Below are 21,375 nucleotides of genomic sequence, written 5' to 3'. Positions count from 1 at the left end.
AGAAGATAGGTTTTTAAAAATAATGCTAACAATATTCAACAAATATCGCAATGGGGACAACAGTATAAATGGACCTTCAGACATACCAAATGGAAACCTTGCGACCATCTTATCAGATTGAAGTGGCTCAGAAATGCCAAATCGGTTTTCAGCCCGAACACGGAACATATATTCCTGACCAGGGGTCAGTTTTCCTAGTCTGCAATTTGTTTTTGTGACAGAAGCTACTGCAGTTATCCAATCACCACGACTGACATCACACTTCTCAACCACATAGTTAGTGATGTTACTACCACCATCTTCAAGAGGGATGTGCCATGACAAACTACAGGCATCGGCATCTATATCAGAAATTTCAAATGGTGGCTGAGGTGGTCCAGGGATATCTATAGAAAGACACAAAAATATAGAAGCAAATTAGTACAGATACATAAAAGGTCAATGTGTAAGAATTTCTCAAGCTCAGGGTAAGAAAATCAAGCATACCCATGACAATGACTTTGATTTTCTGAGTAGCTACTCCAGAACTGTTTTCTGCTGTTAGGCTGTAATAATCGCTATCTTTCCTAGTGACATCTTTAATAATAAGGACCGAAGTGTCCTCTGCTTTATGCACTGCCAGGCGACTAGAAGTAAGCACATTTTGGTCTGCTTTCATCCATGTACAGGTTGGTTGAGGTTTCCCGTAAACATGTGCCTCAATTCTGAGCTTCTTTCCAGCTTTTATACTGATATGATCTGGCATCAGGATTTTAGGTGGCACTGCAATAAAAATTCAACAAAAGAAAACTTACATTTGAGGCAAATAAAATAAATGAACAACTCGGTTACTTTATATTTCACATATGTAATTCTGAAAAATTCTTCAACTGAGGTCAGCAGAAAGCTCCTTTTTGAAAACTAAGTCTCTGGCTCCTGCTAATTTTCATGACCTGGATAATAGAAGTGACTACATGGGGGGACGAACAGGTTGCAGCTCAACCATAACAAGATGAAGTGACTTCAGGTTTTACAGGTTCCTGAATTGGATGTTTTTCCATCTTTAATTCTCCATGGGGTTATATACTACTCTAGACAGAACCAGTGCACAATTTGGGTATTCTTCTGGATTCATGGCTCCTGTTCAAAGATCAGGTGGCAGTCAAGGCAGGGAGGCACCAATTGTACCCTTTCGTGGATCAAGAGGCACTGCACACAGTCACTCGTGTTTTGGTCACCTCTGACCTGATTACAGCAATGACCTCTATGTAGGGCTGTTTTTGAAGAACATTGGAAGTTTCAGTTGATCCAAAATAGAACCATGAACACAAAAAGCTCATTATGCTCTTGTTACACCTTTGCTCTGCAAGCTTGGACTGGCTCCCAATGTGCTTCTGGGTTCAATTCAAGGTGCTGATTATTACTTATAAAGCTCTGCATGTTATGAGGTCAGGGTGATGGAAGGAATGCTATATTCTCATTATCTTTACCTCTCTTATTAAGTCAGGCAAGAAGGAGTATGCTCCAGGTCTCACTGATCAGAGGCTATCATCTAGTGTAATGGTCCCCCACCTTTCCAGGGATTGGGGAATCCTGATCTAGTGGGAACCAGGGAAACTTGCCTTTTCTGTACTTGCACCTGTCCTCTGCAATATCGTATCACCAGAGGTTAGGTTGGCCCCAACAGTGCTTACCTTTTGGAAAGCCTTAAAGAGTTGGCTATTTTCCCAGCTTTGTGTCTCAGGACAGCAACTGAGCCCATAATCCTTTTGCACTGCAGGGTTTCTTTGCCAGCCACTTTATGCTTTTAATTGATCGTGGTAAATATTTTTATACTGTATTTTAAAACCTTATTAGCCACCATAGTTGCATTAGTAAGATCGGTGCCATATAAGTTGATTTCAATAAAAGACATCAATACAAATATTTGATCCTAATTACTTACTGAGTTGTTCTTTGACTTCAAATATGCCTTCTGTTTCTCTTGGTAAACTTACTCCAACAACATTTCTAGCAGCCACTCTAAATTTATATTTCTTCCCTTCTTTTAGGCCAGCAACCACAATGTTAAGATCTTTCACAACAGAGTACTGTGTCCAATGATCAGCAGCTTGTCCTTCTTGTTGATATGAAATAATGTAGCCATCAATTTTGGCACCACCATCACGCAGTGGCGGCAGCCATCCTAATGTAGCACTGTTCTTGGTAATTTCGGTCACTTCAAGTTTCCTTGGAGGATCGGGCACACCTTAAAAATAAAACAGGCAAGAATAAAAAGTAAAATATAAGCATTCTAAGCAGCAGTTTAATCCAGTTCGATTTTCTATTGAATAAATAAGTTGCAAGAAAGTGATTTTAAAACTCTGTAGTACTCTATATTTGGACTCTTTTTTTATTCTTCTAAGTTGAGTCCTGGGCTTCTACTCTAAATTCTAACCTTTGTGGGGCTACTGAATAGTATATACATTATGTAAGTAATCCAGTATTTTTAAATTTGTTTTAATGTGTGAAATTCATCATGATGATTCTAATAATCATAGTAATATAGACTTCTAAATATTCTCAATGTATGCTTTCACTTAATGTACTATTTCTATATTTTGCTCAAATACTTATTATTTTAGTTGTCAGTATTGCAAGTTGTTGGGGAGAAAGCTACCTTAATAAATACTTACTTAGTGGATCTGTTGCCATGATTGCCTTTGGTGTATCTGTTGGAACACCTGGGCCATATTCATTGACTGCAGTTACTCTGAAGAAGTATTCAGTACCAGGAACAAGGTTATCAACTTTGAAACTAGTCTTCTTTACATCTGAAATAAGAGTTCCCCAGCTTTTTCTATCAGCCTCACGCTTTTCCAGAATGTAGTGTGTGACAGGACTACCACCATCATTCTCAGGTGGTGTCCATGAAAGCTGACATGTTGTTTTAGTGACATCAGAGACCTTGAAGTCTGCAACAGGTCCAGGAGTATCTATGAAGAAAACAAAGAGTATAGGTACAGCATTAAACCAATCTTCAGCAGTTTGTTAAACCAAATAAGGCATCAGATTACTATCCCTGATTATCCTTGGTACTTACCAAGAACGCGAACGTTGACAAACACAGCTTTTTCTCCAGCAGGGTTAACAAGAGTCAAAGAGTATTTGCCCGAATCATCTCGAGTTGAATTAGGAATGACACAGAAAGCCATTGTGTCAACCAAGTCAACCTGGCCCTTTCTGATCACATTATCAATTCCAACTCTCCTCCAGGTGACTTTAGGTGCTGGTCGTCCTCTAACAATAGCAAAGAGTCTGATGGGGCATCCAGCTCTGACTATGACTAATTTCCTCATGCTAGCATCCAATTCTATCTCCGGGGGCTCTGAAAAGAAAAAGAAAAAGAGTATTGTTTGTGAAAGTACCCAGCAAAGTAGAAAAACAGTGACACATAATTTAATGGTTGATTGGGAAAATTACCAAGTATTTCTTTCGGAGAAACAGCTTCCTTCAAATCAGCTGGAGGACCAATGCCAACCTGATTTTGAGCAGAAACACGGAACTCATATAGTTCTTTCTCATCCAGACTCGTCACAGTAAATTCTGTATGAATGACTTGCGCTGCAACATTGCATCTTTTCCATCCTTCGTTGGGACCAGCTTTTTCAGTTTTTGGCCTCATTTCTACCACATATCCAATAATTGGAGCACCACCATCATAGAGTGGCTTTCCCCAGCCAAGTGTAATAGATGTCTTTGTGCTATCAACAACCTTAAGATTGATGGGAGGACCAGGTGGTTCTGTAAAATGATTATCAAAGTACAAAAATTAGCAATTCAGTGAGTTAAACAGAGTGTTCAAATGTTACTTCAATGTTATATGAAAGATCATTACCTATTGGGTCTTTTGCTACCGCTGGCCTTGATGGGAAACTTGGTTCACCAATTCCAATTTCATTTTCTGCCTTCACACGGAATTGGTATTCATATCCAGGAATAATATCTGTAACTTTCTTGCGTCTTTCTGGGATTGCAGTTTTGGTAACAGGAACCCATCTTAGTGACCTCTTCTCCTTCTTCTCTAGTATATACCCTGTGATTGACTTTCCACCATCATATTCTGGTGGATTCCAAACTACAGTCATCTCATCTTTGCTGACTCTTGTGATCTCTGGAGGATCGGGACGACCAGGTCTATCATATTTTGTTTTGGCTATAACTGGCTTAGTCTCTGTTGGTGGACCAGTGCCCATTTTGTTTTCTGCACGAACCCTAAATATATATTCATTCCCTTCTATGAGATGTGATACTTGTACAGAGTCCATTATCACTGAAGAGGAATATGTGGTCCAAACCATACGTTTGCTTTCACATTTCTCTATGATGTAGTTTTGTATTTCACAACCACCGTCATCTTCGGGTGGGTCCCAGCTGACTTTACATCTGTCAATTGACATATCAGAGACTTTGAGATTTCTTACTGGTCCTGGTTTGTCCAAAACATTTACAGTAGCATATGCTACAAAGCTACCAGCTGGGTTAGTGGCTGTTATAACGTATTTACCGCCATCAGTACGTCTCGATTTTGCAAGAAGCAACTTAGATGAATGTGAAGTTGTTTCAATTTTGACCCTTGGAGATTTGGATAAATCTTCAGTATCCTTTGACCAAGATACTTCTGGCTGTGGCTTGCCTTTAAGTCCTGCTTCAATTTTAATTGGGTCACCAGCTTTCACAGTAAGTACTCCAGCCAATTTCAGATCAAGTACTGGCTTTTGCACTTCTTCTTTAACAACAACTTCACTTGTTTTTACCCAATCACTTTCTCCTCCTTCATTCTTAGTTTGAACTCTGAACTGATAAATTTTATTTTCAACACATTTGTCAACCATGTACTGTGTTTCCTTAATGCTGCCTTTATGTACTCTTTCCCATTCATCTGAATCCTTCAGTTTTCGCTCAACATGATAAGATAAATTGGGGCTACCACCATCATAGTCTGGCCTTCTCCATTTGAGATGTACAAATGTCTTTCCTGTTTCTGCAATATGAAGATTTTCAGGCTCACCTGGCCTATCAATTGGATTAATGGCAAGGATTGGAGTCTTGGTCTCAACAACTGGGCCTGGACCTACTTTATTTTCTGCACAAACACGGAAGAAATACTCATGATTTTCTATGAGATGTGCTTTTACCATCCTTTTAGTAAGATCAGAAGAGACGATTGACCATCCTCTCTGATTTGGTTGGCGATATTCTACTATATAATTTGTAATTTCAGAACCGCCATTATCTTCTGGATTCTCAAAAGCGATCATACAGGAATCCTTAGTGACATAGCTTACTTTCAGGTTCCTACAAGGTCCAGGTCTGTCAAGTACATTAACAATGGCTGATGCTTGGGCATGTCCACTGCTGTTTTTAGCTGAAATAATGTACTTGCCATGGTCTGCTCTTGTAGATGATTTAATTTGTAGCTCTATGCGTGGAACTTCTTGAATTATGTCAGTATGCTTATCTTTCGTGAGTATTTTGCCGTCTTTCGACCATGTTATGTCAGGCTCTGGTCTACCTTTCACTTTGCCTAGGATCTTTATTGTTTGGCCTACTCTAACTGTAATGACATCACGGCACGTCACATCCAGTTCTAGTTCTGGAGGAGTCAGAATGTCTTTAGCAAGAACTGTTTCAGGCAATTCTCTAGGTTCTCCTTCTCCAACAATATTTGCAGCTTTGATGCGGAATCTATATTCATTTCCTTCAATTAGCCCAGGTACTGTAAAGGCACACGGTCTAATAAGTTCATCTTTATTAATTCTATTCCATTGAGTTGTTCCACTTTTCTGGCATTCTACAACATATCCCAGTATAGGGCTACCACCATCTTTGAGTGGTTTTGTCCATACCAGTTCAGCTGTTTCTCTGGTCTTATCTTTGAGTTTTGGATTAATTGGAGGCCCAGGAGGTGAGATAGGACGTGTTGCTTTTATTGGGTCTGAAACTGGAGATGGTTTGCTTAGGCCAACACTATTCTCCGCAAAAACACGGAATTCATATGTGTTGCCCTCATAAAGGCCTGTAGCTCTAAACTTCAGATCAAGTACTGGTGATTTATTTACTCGTATCCACTTGCCAGAAATTTCACGTCGTTCAAGAATGTATCCAGTTATTGGACTCCCTCCATCAGACTTTGGTATAGTCCAATTTACCGTTGCAGCATTTTCAGTAATATCATGAACTGTTGGTTTACCAGGAGGAGATGGTGGTTCAAACATAGACTTAGCAACTGTTGGTTGAGAATCAAGAGGCGGACCAATGCCTATCTTGTTCTCTGCACGAACGCGGAAGATATATTCAACACCCTTCTGTAGGCGTGGGATTTTAAGTCTTGTCTGACTAAGGGATGAACACACCATTCCCCAGGTTTCTTTCTTTGACTCTCGCTTTTCAACAATATAATTAATTATAGGACTTCCACCATCATCTTTAGGAGGCCGCCAAGCAATAACCATGTGATCTGCAGCTACTTCTACAATATCAATTGGGCCAGTAGGAGGACCGGGAACATCCAAGACAGTTAAATGAACAGCTACAGTTTTGCTTCCAGCTAGATTGGATACTGTGAGTAAATATTCTCCAGTGTCTTTTCTTGTACAACTTTTAATAGTAAGAACTGTTGAATAGTTGTCAGTATCAATTTTGTAATTGCCTTCTGATTTGATTTCAGTATTATCAGTGACCCACTTTGCAGTGGGAATTGGTACTCCTCTCATGATTGCAGGGAATCTTACTGTGCTGCCAGCTTTAACAACAAGCCCTTCTATTAATTTGACATCTAGCTCAACAAATGGAGGCACTGAAATAAAAATAAATAAATAAACATTACCATATGGTTTATCTTAGTAATTAAAATAGGCAACAATTACTGATAGGATGTATCACATCCATAACACTAGAAATTACCTATCTTTTCTTGGCACTCAATGGGTACAGTTGTGTCTGGAAGACTAAGACCCACAATATTTTGGGCTTTCACACGGAATTTGTATATCTTTCCTTGTTGTAAGCCTGTAACAACACATTCTGGAACAGGGACTGTCTTGAATTTCGTCCAGTCTTCTGTTCCTTCTTCTTGGTATTCCACCAAAAATCCGGTTATTTCAGCACCACCATCACGATCAGGCCAATTCCAAGCAAGAGAGACTTCTGTCTTGTCAACATCTACATGATGTAGGTTCTTCGGTGGTCCAGGTGGATCTTATAACACAAGAATACAGTAAAATCATATTTCTACTTTTAAATATATAAAAACATGCATGTAATGTCTGTTAAACATGACAATTCATAGCTCATCTGTAAAGGTGTATTTTCTAAATCTACTACATTCTACATTGGTCAGATTATATTTCAACTGCCATGTCCAGTTCAGGACATAACACTTTAAGAAAGCACTTGAGAAACTGGAATAGATGGAAAGAAAGACAAAATAAATATATAAATAAAAATAAAGCTTTATGAGGAGATTTTTATGGAATTAAAAATAAGCTTTATGAGAAATTTTAAAAAACTGGGCATATTTATCATTAAGAAGTTTGTCTGAGGAGAAATGTGATTGTCAAATAGCAAAAGGATGGTAACTTAGAACAGGAGTGTCAAACTCACGTTGTCATGTGACGTAGCGGGACTTTCCCCTCCTTTTGCTAAATTGGGTTTGGGCGTGGCTAGCATGTGACACATCCGTCCATGGGCTGGGAGTTTGACAGCCCTGACTTAGAAGAAGGTCAAATCCTGTTCTCTCTCATACCAGAATGCAGGATATAGATCAAGGCTCTTAAACTGCGGGAAATTATATATTGGCAGAATGTTGGAAAAACCTCTGATGGTAAGAGATGTTTGGCTGGACCCAATTATCTAGGAATGTAGTGACCTCTCTTTTTTACTAGATGTGTTATAGCAGAGTATGGATAGTCATGTGCTTTTATCTGGACTCCTGCAAGGGGATTAGACTTAGTGAGTCCAGCTATTCCATAGGTCTGTGCTAATATGAAAATGCATATTACATACTATGGATTAATATTATTCCATAACCATCATTTTGTATGAAATAATAATAATAATAATAATAATAATAATAATAATGATGATGATGATGATGATGATGATGTTCTGGAGAATGAAAAAGTCAAGATCTTGTGGGACTTCAGAATTCAAACTGACAGGCACTTGGCCCACAACACACCTCACATAACAATCGTTGAAAAGAAAAAGGTTTGGTTCATTGACATTGCAACACCTGGTGATGCACGAATTGAAGACACACAGCAAGAAAAAAATCACACAGTACCAGGTCTTACAAATTGAAGTTGAGTGACTTTGGAAAAAGAAATCATGTGTTATCCCAATTGTGATTGGAGCTCTTGGAGCAATACCTAAAGGGCTACCTTGCTATTTGGAAATACTGAACTTATCAGACTTGAATACCCTGATTCTACAAAAAACCACCCTACTTGGAACAGCTTATATCCTCTGATGCTACCTTAACAGTTCCTAGGTCTTTGGTTAGGGCTTGAGCTATTGAGCTACCAAGCAGCCCCAAAGGCTGTGAATCTAACCAAAGATTAACAACAACAACAATAACAACAACAACTGAAATAGGCTTACGAAGTGGATCCATAGCCTTAATTGGCTTGTGGGTTTCAACAAAAGGTCCTCGTCCATATTGATTCTCAGCAGCCACACGGAAGAGATATTGAGTGCCTTCCATAAGGTATTTAGCCAACAGACTGAGCTTCTTAGAAGAGGAGGATATTGTTAACCACTGAGCAGCAGCAACATCCTTCCTTTCAACAACATAGTTGGTAATGACAGAACCACCATTGTCCTCAGGTTCCTTCCAGGTTAGGTAGCAAGAATCTTTTCTAACTTCACTCACTTGAAGATCCCTAGGAGGCCCAGGCTTATCTGGAAAAAATATCAATAAGCAACAATGATTCATTGAAATTTGTTTGATAGATTCAAATAATACTTGTCATTACTCTTTTAAATTAAAAAAAGGCCACCTAGACTAACAGATGTAAATAAATAGCCCTGTGAACTTTTCATCTCCAAATTTGCAAAGGGATATGAAAATGAGATGGAACAGGTCAATATTCTCTGCTCTTTCACTACTTGCCCCTGCTCCTTTTCTTATTTCCAAGTGACAATTGAAAATCAGATTAGCACAATTACCTAGCACGACGACTTTTACTGAAACGGTCTTTGATCCAAGAGGATTCTCCACCGTCAGGGAGTAAATTCCTCCATCTTCATGGGCAGCATTGCGTATTTCCAGTTTGCTACCAACGCCTGTAACTTCAATATCTGCTTTTGTAGAAACTTCCTTATCTTCTTTCTTCCAAGTCACTTTTGGGAATGGAATTCCTTTAATTACAGCACTGAGTCTCAGTGTAGTTCCAACTTTAATATGCTGTTCCCGTGCCATATTAGCATCCAAGATTAACTCTGGAGGCTCTGAAAAAAAAGTTTTTATATTCAGAAAACATCCATGTCATGTATTCATTTAAAATGAATAAAATTTAATGTTCTGCTTACCAAGTCTGTCTTTAACTTCCACTGGATCACGGACATAGGCTGGCTCTGATTCACCTGCTGCATTAACTGCCATGACTCTGAACTTATATTTAGTACCTTCGGTGAGGCCAGTTACACTATATTTTGTATCGGGGCAAGAATCAGCAGTAAAATTGGCTTTCTTCCATTCTTCGTCTCCAACCTTTTGGAATTCAACAAGGTAGCCTATAATCTTCCCTCCTCCATCATGGCGTGGTGGTTGCCAGGACAAATCCACTGAACTTTTAGTTTTATCCACTGCTTCTGGATTAATTGGAGGACTTGGCTTAACTGTTAAAAAAAAGAAAGCAAAGAGCAGCCATGAGAAAAGAAAATATTTGTCTGAAAATACTGATTCAGAAAAGAGCAGGTAAGAAAGTGTTTTAAAACATACCAATTGGATCTTTTGCAAAGATTGGTTTTGATGGGGGGCTTGGTTCACCAATACCAATTTCATTTTCTGCTGCGACCCGGAATTCATATTCACAGCCTTCAAGGAGATCAGGTACCCTAAACTGGGTATCTGGATAAATAGGTTCTTGTGTAACTTTCGTCCACCGTTTAGACATGGTTTCCTTCTTTTCAAGGATATACTTGGTTATTGGTTTTCCTCCATCACGTGGTCTGTTCCAGGTAACTAATGCAGAATCTTTGGTGACATTCTTAACGATTGGCTGCTCTGGTGCATCAGGAACACCTGGAAAAAAACCATGTTATTTTTTAAACTCATTTATGGAACAATAGGTATATGAACTATGGCGTAAGACTGTGGCAGGTAAGTAATTAAAATATTTGAAAATAGATGACGTACTAAAACGATCCTTGGCCTTCATTTCATCAGATATCAGTGGATCACTTATTCCATACAGATTTTCAGCATAAATTCGGACAACATAGTCTTTTCCTTCCAGTAATTTAGGAACTTTGCATGTCGTTTTGACGCTTGCTGATGTAACTGGCATCCAGAGATCTCTGTGAGCATCTTTCTTCTCAATAATATAATTTGTAACTGGACTGCCACCATCATCCAAAGGAGGTTTCCAGGAAATAACAAAGTGGTCTTTATGTACTTCATCAAAAATGACAGGGCCCACTGGAGGTGTAGGGCGGTCTGTTGAAAAGCATACAAACATAAATGTAAACACACATAAATAATTCAAATAAAAATGCACAGATTTGACAATGTCCAAAGAAGGTACACAGTGCTAATTTCTGACATATGTGACCAGTGGTGGGATTCAAATAATTTAACAACCAGTTCTCTTCCCTAATGATTTCTTCCAACAATCAGTTCACCAAACTGCTCAGAAAGTTAACAACTGATTCTCCCGAACTGGTGCAAACTGGCTGAATCCCACCACTGTATGTGACAGACGATAAACTTAAATATATTGTCAATTTGCTTTCTGTTAGCAAATGAAATGGGTAATTCTTTTCTCAACTTACCAATCCTGATTTATTCTTAACAGGGTAAAGTTATATATAAAAATCACCTGTATTTTGCTACTTTAACAAAACCAGAGTCAATCCCTTGGGAACTAGAGCTGAGATATGTAACCTCCTGGATTAATAAGGTAGAATATTTAGAAAAAGTAAACACTATATTGCTTAAGTCTTGCTTGCAGAGCCTAGAGAGCAGCCATTAGGGAATGGTGCACTAAAAAAATAACTGATAAAGAGGCATGGACAAGAAATTAATTCTAAAATGTAAGTACTTTCTGATCTGTATATTCTAGATATAAAAACCTATTTCAAAATCTGTTTTTTCCTGCTCATTTGGGAATCTTCTTACTATTCTGCCAGGTGGTGCACTACATTTCTACTCCAAAGACCATATGGCCTCACTGCAAAACACTGGAATGACTTTTTGTTGAAATAAGGTAGTTCTATTTCTCTGTACTTGGTATAATTAACTCCTTCAATCTTTCCAATCCAGGAAAAAAATCAGAGATAGTTCTTTTCACAAGAATCTTATTCTTACATATTTTAATTTTAGTCTATAAATTAGTGTATAACTTAGTTATCAGATAACTGAGAAGTATTAGACAAACTTTCCCATCCTGTTAATGTAATTCATCTTGATTTCTAAAGTGGCCCCTATACCATTTGGAATGAGCATCCTCTTACATACTGCTTTTAACTTTCTGCAGCTCACTGTTAGTTATAGTAAAAAGACCCAAAATATTCAAATTCTAATTTGGTTGAAATTCATTAGGACAACATTGTTAGAGTAGCAGATTTCCTTGTTCTGTATTTTACTGCATCCTCTGCCGTGGCCACACATCCTTTGAGGTCAGGCACTGTTCATTCATTCATTCATTCATTCATTCAGCATATAATTACCCATCTCACCAAAATGGGACTCTTTTTAACATAGATGATGCTCTGAAAAGAAGCAATTGGCAGAGATACCTTATAGTGAGTTCATCTTTCAGATCAGCAGGAATTTATATTCCCAATCTATGCTATAATTCAGTTATAATTCAAAGAACATATTAACAATTCATATGCTTTTTTAACTATACTTAATCAACTCTCACACAGATCTTCCAAGCAAATATTGAAAACGGAGTCCCAGAACAAGACTTACCAACAACAGTAACTTGACAGAATCCTTTTCTTGATCCTGAACTGTTTTCTACAACAACACTATATCTGCCTGAATCTTCACGGACAGATTTTAATACACCCAAGCAAATTGTAGCGGGAGTAGTTTGGATCATAGTTCGTTTGTCTTCTTTCACTGTGATGTCATCTTTATACCAAGTAATCTTTGGTGTTGGCTTGCCTGAATATTTGCCAGTGAGACTGAATGCTTCTCCTACGCGGACTGTCAGCTTTTCTCTGATATCAAGCTCAAGCTGAGGAGGAGCTAAAAATATTGTTTAAGAAATAGAAAAGAAAAATTAGCATTAAAATAAATAAATAAATAAATAAAGTAAATCAACCAGTGCATGTTAGTAGAGTAGCTTCCAGAGATCAAGCTCACCAATTTCATCCTTGCAAGTGATGGGTTTTGTGCAAAATGAAGGTTTGCCTTGTCCCACAATATTGCAAGCGCTCACACGATACTCATAAGTGTCGCCTTCTTTCAGTCCTTCCACGGTGTATTTCCGATCAAGCATTTTCTCTTTGGTAACTCTAGTAAACTTATCCTTTCCAATGAGTCGGCTTTCCAAAACATACATGGTTATATCAGAGCCACCATTATACTTGGGTGGGTTCCAAGTCAGTGTAACAGACTCCTTAGTTACTGCTTTTACTTCAAGATCCTCAGGCCTCTCTGGCACGGCTAGAAATAAACAAATACAGCAGATTAAACACATATTCCTAAAACCATTTTTATTATAATCTCTGCTGATAAAAGTTTAAAATACATACTGATCGGATCTCTGATTAGGAGCTCTTGTTTTGTCTCTACAAATGGGCCCATGCCAATAATATTCTCCGGTGCAATGCGGAAGAAGTATGATTTGCCCTCAATCAGTCCCTGCACGGTGGCATTTTGTCTGGTGACAGTATAAGTAACGGGTGTCCAAGCTCTGTGATCAGCTTCACGCTTTTCAATAACATAGTTGGTAATAGCTGAACCTCCATCATCTTCTGGAGAAAACCATGTAAGTTTGCAAGAGTCATTGGTTAGATTTTCCGTAAGGAATGGAACTCCAACTGGGCCAGGTACATCTGTTAATGAAAAAGAAAAAAAGAAAAGAAAAATGTCATCAGGATGAGCATTTGCCGCCAAGAACTAAGATCCTCAAGAATAGTGAGATGAAGATATTCAGTTTTTTGCAGCTTACCTAGCACATCAACGATAATAGTCTTCTTTCTTTCTCCACCTGCATTTTTAGCAAGGAGCGTGTAGATACCCTGGTGACTTCTTTTGCAGTTCTTTATGACCATAGAAGAACTAATAGCAGTTTCCTCAATCTTAGCTTCTTCCGGCAGAGGTCTTTCATCCCTGCTCCAAGTAATGGTTGGCGTTGGCTTTCCTGAGACATAAGCTATAATGCGGATGACCCCACCAGCATGAACAACAATTCTGTCTTTTACGTGGGCATCCAGCTGGAGATCAGGAGGCACTGTAGAAAGAAAGAATGCATTTTATATATGCCATACTGTTCAAAAAAGAAAGGAAAAAATGTATAATCGGATACAAAAATCGTGTACAATGCCTAATTTCCTCTCCTTTTCAACAAATAAAACCAATTCTGAAGATACTCAATATGCGTATATGATACATTACATATGTGCATATGTATGTATAGCTCTCTGTGTGTGTTGTAATGTGCACACATGTCAGAAGAAGTATCATTCTAATAAAGGGCATGTCCGAAAGAATGAATGAATGAGTAATAATTAATTGAAATTAATTAACAATTCCCTCACAAACCACCCTCATACACTGAAATACACTAGCCATTAAAACACACAACTTTCTTCCAACAATAATTCAAAGAAGACTGAGAAGGGAAAAAAAAACAGGTATTGGGAGATGTGGTGAGACCAGAAGGTAAGAAAAAGGTGTGTATGGTGGGGGATGATAAAACCGAATGGCAACTGTGGAATGATGTAATTAGATAAAAAGAATAAGTTCAAAATTAAATTTATCAGGAAAATGGGCCTTCCCCAAGCAATGGATGTTTCGCCTAATCTTTCAAGGCATTTACCTTTTTCAGCAACATAGCCTCCCTCTATTCAGTCATATTCTTTCCAATTCATTAAGCTTTCATATAAGGTAAATGATAGATTTTCAATATTTTTCCCTTTTAAGAAAAATAAAAGATAATATTTTTCCCTAAGAAATACCTATTCTGTCCTTCATTTCAATAATGTCAGTAACTTCTCCAGGCTCTCCAATACCAGCAGCATTGATTGCTCTGACTCTAAATCTGTAGAAGCATCCTTCTTTTAATCCTGCCAGAACAAACTTAGTTCCTCTTATTTCTTTATCTTTTGCCTGAAAATGAAAAGTAACAGAGTCACCCCAAGACATTTCCTGCAGGGCAGAACAACTAGAACAGAATATGGGGGGCTTTAATATTGGCATGCATGTTTCTTGTATACCAATTGACTATAAAGTTCTGAATCAGGAAAAAATCATTAAGAATGAATAAAAGATGAAAGAACCATCTTTAGCTCCAAGCACACAATATGTGGGTAATCTTTCTAAATCAAATTCTGAGATAAATTGTGTACAGTCATAGTTTCTCCACAAGTGTCCCTAATTCACAAAGAAAGCTAAGTATGTATGTGTTATTGCACTAAAAGCATATGCCATTATTTTTTTTAATACGGTCTTATTCTAGACATTAAGACGATTTGTACATAAAATGACATTTTTAAAAGAGATGCTAGTCACAGGTGGTAATTCTAAAATTAGAGATTTATTTTTCTAACTTCTAGCCCTTTCTCAGATAATTAGTTTGATCAATATTTTGGTACACAGATACGCTGTATTGCAGCTGATGGAACAGGCAGTTTGTCTGGCAGCACTGCCTTCCTCTCTTCTATTTCTTTATAGTACTTTTCAGGTTAACTGACCTTGTCAGATATAAATGCCTTTCACCTTTTCTATTGCATTTCTTCCTTATTCTTGCTCCATAGGTTATTCATGTTTCTGTAAAAGCTTCCTACTGTAATCCTACTGTTATGAGGCTAGACTGATGAAACAGTGACTTCTTGGTAGATGGAGCTCAGTATTCATCATTACTTCCTGAATATGTCCAATGAACAAGCCCTACTATAAGGTGTCAGAAATAAATTTTCATGGCATCTTGTAACTTACCTTTTCCCATTCTTCCTTCCCCTCCTCTTTGAATTCAACAAGGTAACCAGTAACTTTAGAGCCACCATCTTTTAATGGTGGAGCCCATTCAAGATCAACTGATGATTTGGTCCAGTCAGTGACCTTTGGAATTGGAGGGCCAGGTGGAGCTGAAAAACATTAAGAATATTTATTTATAATAAGCATCTACTGCCTGCTGTTTGATAAGACATCTCTTTCCTTCTTTTCATACGAAACAAAAAGCAATTGAAGCAATTTACCAATGGGGTCCCTTGCAGTGACTGGATCAGAAGGCATGCTTGGTGGACCAACACCAGCAGCATTGATAGCATATACACGGAACTGATAATCTGAACCTTCAATGAGACCAGGTACTTTGTAAGAAACACCAAGAGTCATAGGCTTAATAGGATCACGGTTAACTCTTGTCCATCTCTTTCCAGTGGTTTCTTTGCGTTCCAGCCAGTAACCTGTCACGGGAGAGCCTCCATCATATTCTGGCTCCTCCCAGTTGACAGTCATGGAGTCATGTGTGACACTGCTTACTGTCGGTTTATCACAAATTCCAGGAACAGCTAGGAAAAAAAAAAGATACACAGATTGTAAAACAAAGTACTACTGCTCATTTTTTGCATAATATTTTGCAGCTTTTATTTGGAACTGTGCGAAATAAGAAGGACTGGGATATGTAGTTATAACTCACATCTCCCAAATTCTTCCATTTACGGAAACTTTATCAGCAATTGGGGGAGCATAATTTTTAAAACTAGCTTTTTAAAGCTATGAGGTCAATATAATTACTGCATTCTCTGCCAACCACCATCATTTCACATGTGATTTAACAGATCCCAAGAGCAGCATGGTTGGTTCTTAATGTTGGAGCAAATTGGATTTTCTTTGTTCCAACACTGTACTTAATGATGCATAATAAAGTATTTGGACTCTAATTCAGAAATTTTAATATGTTTTTAGTGATAAAAATTAAAAAGAGGTTATCCAGAATGGAATACATACAATAAATTAAATATATATATTTTTATGTAGAATAGAATATGTACAATAAATAAAGTAAAATTATACAGTTCAAGAGAATTCAAAACTGAGAGATGATATAAAATTAAGGTGCATTTTAAGACACTATAAAAGTTATGTAAAGAAAAATATTTTGAAGACTTTAGATAATCATTATAAACACATTTGAAATAACTCTTGGTTTGTAGTGTTTGATACAACTCTGGTTTGTGATGATCATAATGATTACACCTGATTCCTCTTCAGTTATGTTTTCTAGATAAATCCATTTGAAACAAAATCTGTACTTACTGAAAAGATTCCTTGCTGTTTCAGGTTCACTGTCAAGAGGTTCTCCAACGCCATATTTATTCTGTGCCATAATGCGGAAGATATATTGATGACCTTCAACCAGCTTGGGAACTGTGAAAATGCATTCCTTAGGTTCATTGGTAACGTTGATCCATGTCCTTCTATTTGCTTCCCTTTTTTCTATGACATAGTTTGTTATTTTAGAGCCACCATCATCTTTTGGAGGTAGCCAAGATAATGTCATCTGATCAGCTGAAATAGATTCAAATTTAATGGGTCCTTCTGGTGGTCCAGGGCGACCTGAAAAATATATTTGATAAAGTGAAGCAAATTGTAACATTAAGTAATAAACAGTAATTAGATTGTCAAAATTAAAAGTGATTATTATTTACCTAGAACATTTAGTCTCATCTCCTTTGAATCGGTTCCAAAATTATTGACAGCAGTTATGGTGTACAAGCCTGTATCCTTTCTGCGAGACTGTTGTATCACCAATGTGCAAGAGTCTTCACCCACAACTTTATTGACGTGTTGATCGTATATCACTGGTAGTTTGTCACCTGGTGTCTTTGGATGAGCTTTGGCCCAAGTCAGTGCAGGGAAAGGTACACCCTTCACTTTAGCTACAATGTTAATATCTGTTCCTTCTTCTGCCTCCATAAATTCCCTGAGTTCAATTGATGGAGGACCTATAAACAAAGCCAAGCAAAAATTATTCTATCAATACAAAGGATATGGAGGTAAACATATTTTTACTTGAATATTGAAGTGAAAAAGTCTAATTGCTTCTCAATACTTTATTTTCTAACAAGTAGCAAAATATTGTTATATGATTTGTAAGCTTTGCCTACAAATGGTCAGTAACTGTCACTAACAAGTTAATTTTGTTATATAAATTTTGTTACACCCATTAACCATTATTTATATCTTTGTCACTGGAGCTACTAGAACAATTGAAACAAGGTCCATAGTTGTTTTTTGGAGGGGGAGGGAGAAGTATTTTATGTTTTCTTAGATTCACTGCCATCTCTTTTTATATGCTATGTACATTTTTGGATCATGGTTTCACTTCATTAATATTCAGTTTTGAAATAATGTTAGGAATTGATAGTCACCTAACAGTTGGGTTGGAAATATATAAAGCAGGACAGACATTTAATACTATCTCTTTAAGGGAATGCTAAAATTGTAATTGGGTGTGGTTCCTCAAATGGCCATAAGATGGAGCCAGAAACCTGGGTTGTGCTGTTCTGTTGTTGCTGTGAGTTGCTTGTTACTAGATGTTCTGATGTTTGCTGTTTTTGGTTCCTGCATTTTTCCTATTGACTGTTGCTGATCATCATTCTTCTTGGATTGCTGTGAGTCTATTTACTGAACTGTTTATGATACTGGACTTTGTTATTTGGATTACCCCTGGACTGAAAACTGGCTGCTTTAACTGTGTATGACTTGGACTGTTTGTTGGACTTCGCTTAACCGTTTAATGGAAGTAAAACCCTACATTTTACTATTCAGTGTATCTGTGTGCTGGTTGTGTGTTATTCAACATTACTCTCACTACGTCTCCCTGTGTGCACTCATTGTCCTAACGGGGAATTACCTCAACACATACCTTTAAATTTTTGTGATTTTATGATTCTGTGTTAGACATTCATACTATGAATACTTGGTCATTTTCATTTATATTTTATATAGCAGCATACAAATTACACAGATTTATATAGTACTGCATTCATAGTTGATTTTGTAATCCTAATTATATTTCTAAATTTAATAGTATTGGTAGTATGTCTTTATATTTGTACTAGCACCTCAAATTTTGGTTATTTTTACAATAAGTAACCTAATCGCACAATGGAATAGCTTTAATTTTAGCTTTGAATAAAGCCATGGTGGTGCAGTGACTAGAATGCAGTATTGAAGGCTAGTTCTGCCACCTGCCATCAGTTTGATTCCCACCGACTCAGGATTCCCACTGACTCAGGTTGACTTAGCCTGCCATCCTTCCGAGGTTGCTAAAATGAGAACCCAGATTGTTGGGTGCAACACGCTAACTCTGTAAACTGCTTAGAGAGGGCTTTAAAGCACTGTGAAATGGTATATAAGTAAGTGTTATTGCTTTTGCTATAAATTTTGTTGATCAATGGCTGAAATAAACAATGATGATGACACTTACATGTCTGATCTTTGATAACAATAGGTCCAACTGTAGCTGATGGTCTGCTAGGACCTGCTTCGTTTACTGCTTTCACTCTGAATTCATATTCATCACCTTCATTAAGGTCCTCAACTGTAAACTTTGTTTCTTCCACATCACGTTTATTGCACTGGCGCCAGGCTTCCTTGCCTTGACCTGTCCGATCCCAACGAAGGCACTCAATATTGTAATGTGTCACAGGCGCACCACCATCATTCTTTGGAGGTTTCCAAGTTAAGTTGGCAGAGTTCTTGGTGACGACACCAATCTTAAGTTTGATCGGCGGATCAGGAGGTTCTTTAAAAAAAAAAAGAAAGAAACAAGCAGAACAGAATAAGCATTGGTAAACATTACATTATGCTAATAAAAGCAAGTTTTTCGCTTTGATTTAACTCACGGATGGGATCCCTTGCTGTGGTTCTCTGAATTGTATCTGCTGGTGGGCCAACACCAAAGCGGTTTTCTGCACGTACGCGGAAGAAATATTGTTGCCCAGCTATGAGATCAGGTATAATTAAGGATGTTCCAGCACAGTTTGCATTCACTTTGGTCCAGGCTTTCCCTTCAACAGTTCTCTTCTCTATAATATAATTTCTGATTCTGTCTCCACCATCATTGTCTGGCATTTTCCATGAAAGTTTACAATTGCATCTTGTTATATCACTTACTTTCAGGTCTTTTGGTGGCCCAGGAACATCTATTAATGAGAAAACACCAGGGAATTATTAAGCTTTATTTAATAATTCCGCAGTACTGAAGAACTGGTGCAAAATGAAGATTCAATAAACCTACCGAGAACATTCACCCTCACATTTACAGTTTTCTGTCCTGCTTTATTTTTAGCTGTAATACTATATTTTCCAGAATGACCTCTGTTACACTCAGGAATAGTAATTACTGAAGTAGTATCAGTTGATTCCACCTACATAGACAAAATCAAAATGAACTCAATTACAGATTATTTTTAAAAATAAAGTGATTAACTCTTATAATAGTGAATATAGTGATATATGAATTTACTAAAATTGAAATAAAAATGAAATGCAGTGAATTCAAATATAACATTATTTCTTACCGTAGCATCTTCGGGTATATTATGTCCATCCTTTAAATAAAAGAGAAAACAGTAAATCTAAAGATATTTAAATAAATGTAGTTAACATTTTGAAACAGTGTTATTTTTTTCTTTCTGACCTTTGCTGTCTTCTTTGCATCTCCTTCAAATTCCCAAGTTACTTTGGGAATCGGGCGTCCTTTAATAATTGCTGGGATTTTGATTGTTGAGCCAGTACGACAAGAAAGCAAATCTTGTGCTTTCACGTCAATAAATATTTCTGGCTCTTCTACAAGATATAAATCACATTTGAAATTAATCTATTTATAATCATCTGAGTTATGCATTCTTCTCATGAAATGTATATATATATATATATAAAAGAGCTAGGCCTCCCGTTTTAACAAAGTTCTATGGAAAAATATAAAATATCATACATTAGAACATTAATAGCAGATAGACTTCTTTGGAGAAGGAATCACAGAAATTCTAGATACCATTTACCTCTCCTTAATTAACAATAATATGTTGGGCAGCTATTTTGGAATCTCCATTCACACGTTATTCGATATTTCATACTCTTTGATTTTATTTCACATTGTAACAGAAAATATTCCAGAATGCTTACCTAGAATTTCTTTGCATGGTATTTCTGAGGAAGCAAGACTTGGCTCTGATTCCCCTGCAGCATTGACAGCTTTTACTCTAAATCTGTACTTTCTTAGCTCTTTCAGGTTGGGAACAGTACATTCACAGGTAGGGAACAGCTTGTCTGGCTCATTCACGTTCTTCCAATCCGAACTACCTTCTTCTTGCATTTCAACAATATAACCTTTAATAGGACTGCCGCCATCTTTTTGTGGAGGTTTCCATGCGAGAGATATGGTTGACTTAGTTCTATCTTTGACTTCTGGGCATGATGGGGCGCCAGGAGGAACTGTTGGATAAATGTAAGATGTTCTGAATGAGAATTATGTCTTCGTTATTTTAAGGGGAAAAGAAATCATATATATATTTTACTTGACTGAGGGAACAAAACCTCCCCCAACTTCAAATGTTAAGGATGTAGGCTATAGACGGGTAGTCCTCGAGTTACAACCACAATTGAGCCCAAAAGTTTATGTTGCTAAGTGAAACATTTGTTACGTCAGTTTGCCTCATTTTACGACTTTTCTTGCCACAGTTGTTAAGTGTATCATTGCATGTGTTAAGTTAATCACATGGTCATTAAGTGAAGTTGCCTTCCCCCATTGACTGTGCTTGTCAGAAGGTCAGAAAAGGGGAACCACATCACCCCGGGACACTGCAACCATCATAAATATGAGTCAGTTGCCAAGCTTCTGAATTTTGATTATGTGACCAGGGGGATGCTGCAATGGTCTTAAGTGTGAAAAACGGTCATAAGTCACTTTTCAGTGCTGTTGTCATTTCGAATGGTACTAA

General features: G+C 37.4%; 1 protein-coding gene across 1 annotated transcript in view; it reads right to left on the bottom strand.

The window, feature by feature from the left end:
* Nucleotides 1–21,375, bottom strand: part of TTN (titin) — a 307,241-nt gene that overhangs the window by 59,200 nt on the left and 226,666 nt on the right. The window contains exons 249-276 of the mRNA XM_087917042.1: nucleotides 20,561–20,869; nucleotides 20,073–20,221; nucleotides 19,954–19,983; nucleotides 19,671–19,800; nucleotides 19,276–19,575; nucleotides 18,858–19,175; nucleotides 17,074–17,370; nucleotides 16,682–16,981; nucleotides 15,619–15,933; nucleotides 15,359–15,507; nucleotides 14,380–14,530; nucleotides 13,371–13,652; nucleotides 12,952–13,254; nucleotides 12,560–12,862; nucleotides 12,161–12,442; nucleotides 10,382–10,681; nucleotides 9,965–10,267; nucleotides 9,553–9,861; nucleotides 9,190–9,471; nucleotides 8,623–8,922; nucleotides 6,925–7,218; nucleotides 3,857–6,817; nucleotides 3,442–3,762; nucleotides 3,062–3,346; nucleotides 2,655–2,954; nucleotides 1,925–2,227; nucleotides 487–762; nucleotides 87–386 (exon numbers count right to left, since the gene is read on the bottom strand). Coding sequence (XP_087773168.1) covers nucleotides 87–386; nucleotides 487–762; nucleotides 1,925–2,227; nucleotides 2,655–2,954; nucleotides 3,062–3,346; nucleotides 3,442–3,762; nucleotides 3,857–6,817; nucleotides 6,925–7,218; nucleotides 8,623–8,922; nucleotides 9,190–9,471; nucleotides 9,553–9,861; nucleotides 9,965–10,267; nucleotides 10,382–10,681; nucleotides 12,161–12,442; nucleotides 12,560–12,862; nucleotides 12,952–13,254; nucleotides 13,371–13,652; nucleotides 14,380–14,530; nucleotides 15,359–15,507; nucleotides 15,619–15,933; nucleotides 16,682–16,981; nucleotides 17,074–17,370; nucleotides 18,858–19,175; nucleotides 19,276–19,575; nucleotides 19,671–19,800; nucleotides 19,954–19,983; nucleotides 20,073–20,221; nucleotides 20,561–20,869 — 10,152 coding nt within the window. The remainder of the gene's footprint in view (nucleotides 1–86; nucleotides 387–486; nucleotides 763–1,924; nucleotides 2,228–2,654; nucleotides 2,955–3,061; nucleotides 3,347–3,441; nucleotides 3,763–3,856; nucleotides 6,818–6,924; nucleotides 7,219–8,622; nucleotides 8,923–9,189; nucleotides 9,472–9,552; nucleotides 9,862–9,964; nucleotides 10,268–10,381; nucleotides 10,682–12,160; nucleotides 12,443–12,559; nucleotides 12,863–12,951; nucleotides 13,255–13,370; nucleotides 13,653–14,379; nucleotides 14,531–15,358; nucleotides 15,508–15,618; nucleotides 15,934–16,681; nucleotides 16,982–17,073; nucleotides 17,371–18,857; nucleotides 19,176–19,275; nucleotides 19,576–19,670; nucleotides 19,801–19,953; nucleotides 19,984–20,072; nucleotides 20,222–20,560; nucleotides 20,870–21,375) is intronic.

The sequence above is a fragment of the Pseudonaja textilis genome, chromosome 1 (assembly GCF_049901715.1).
Source record: "Pseudonaja textilis isolate UNSWEBS1 chromosome 1, rPseTex1.2, whole genome shotgun sequence".
Lineage (NCBI taxonomy): Eukaryota > Metazoa > Chordata > Lepidosauria > Squamata > Elapidae > Pseudonaja > Pseudonaja textilis.
Note: the sequence above shows the minus strand (reverse complement) of the source record. Positions and strands in the feature narration are given on the sequence as shown.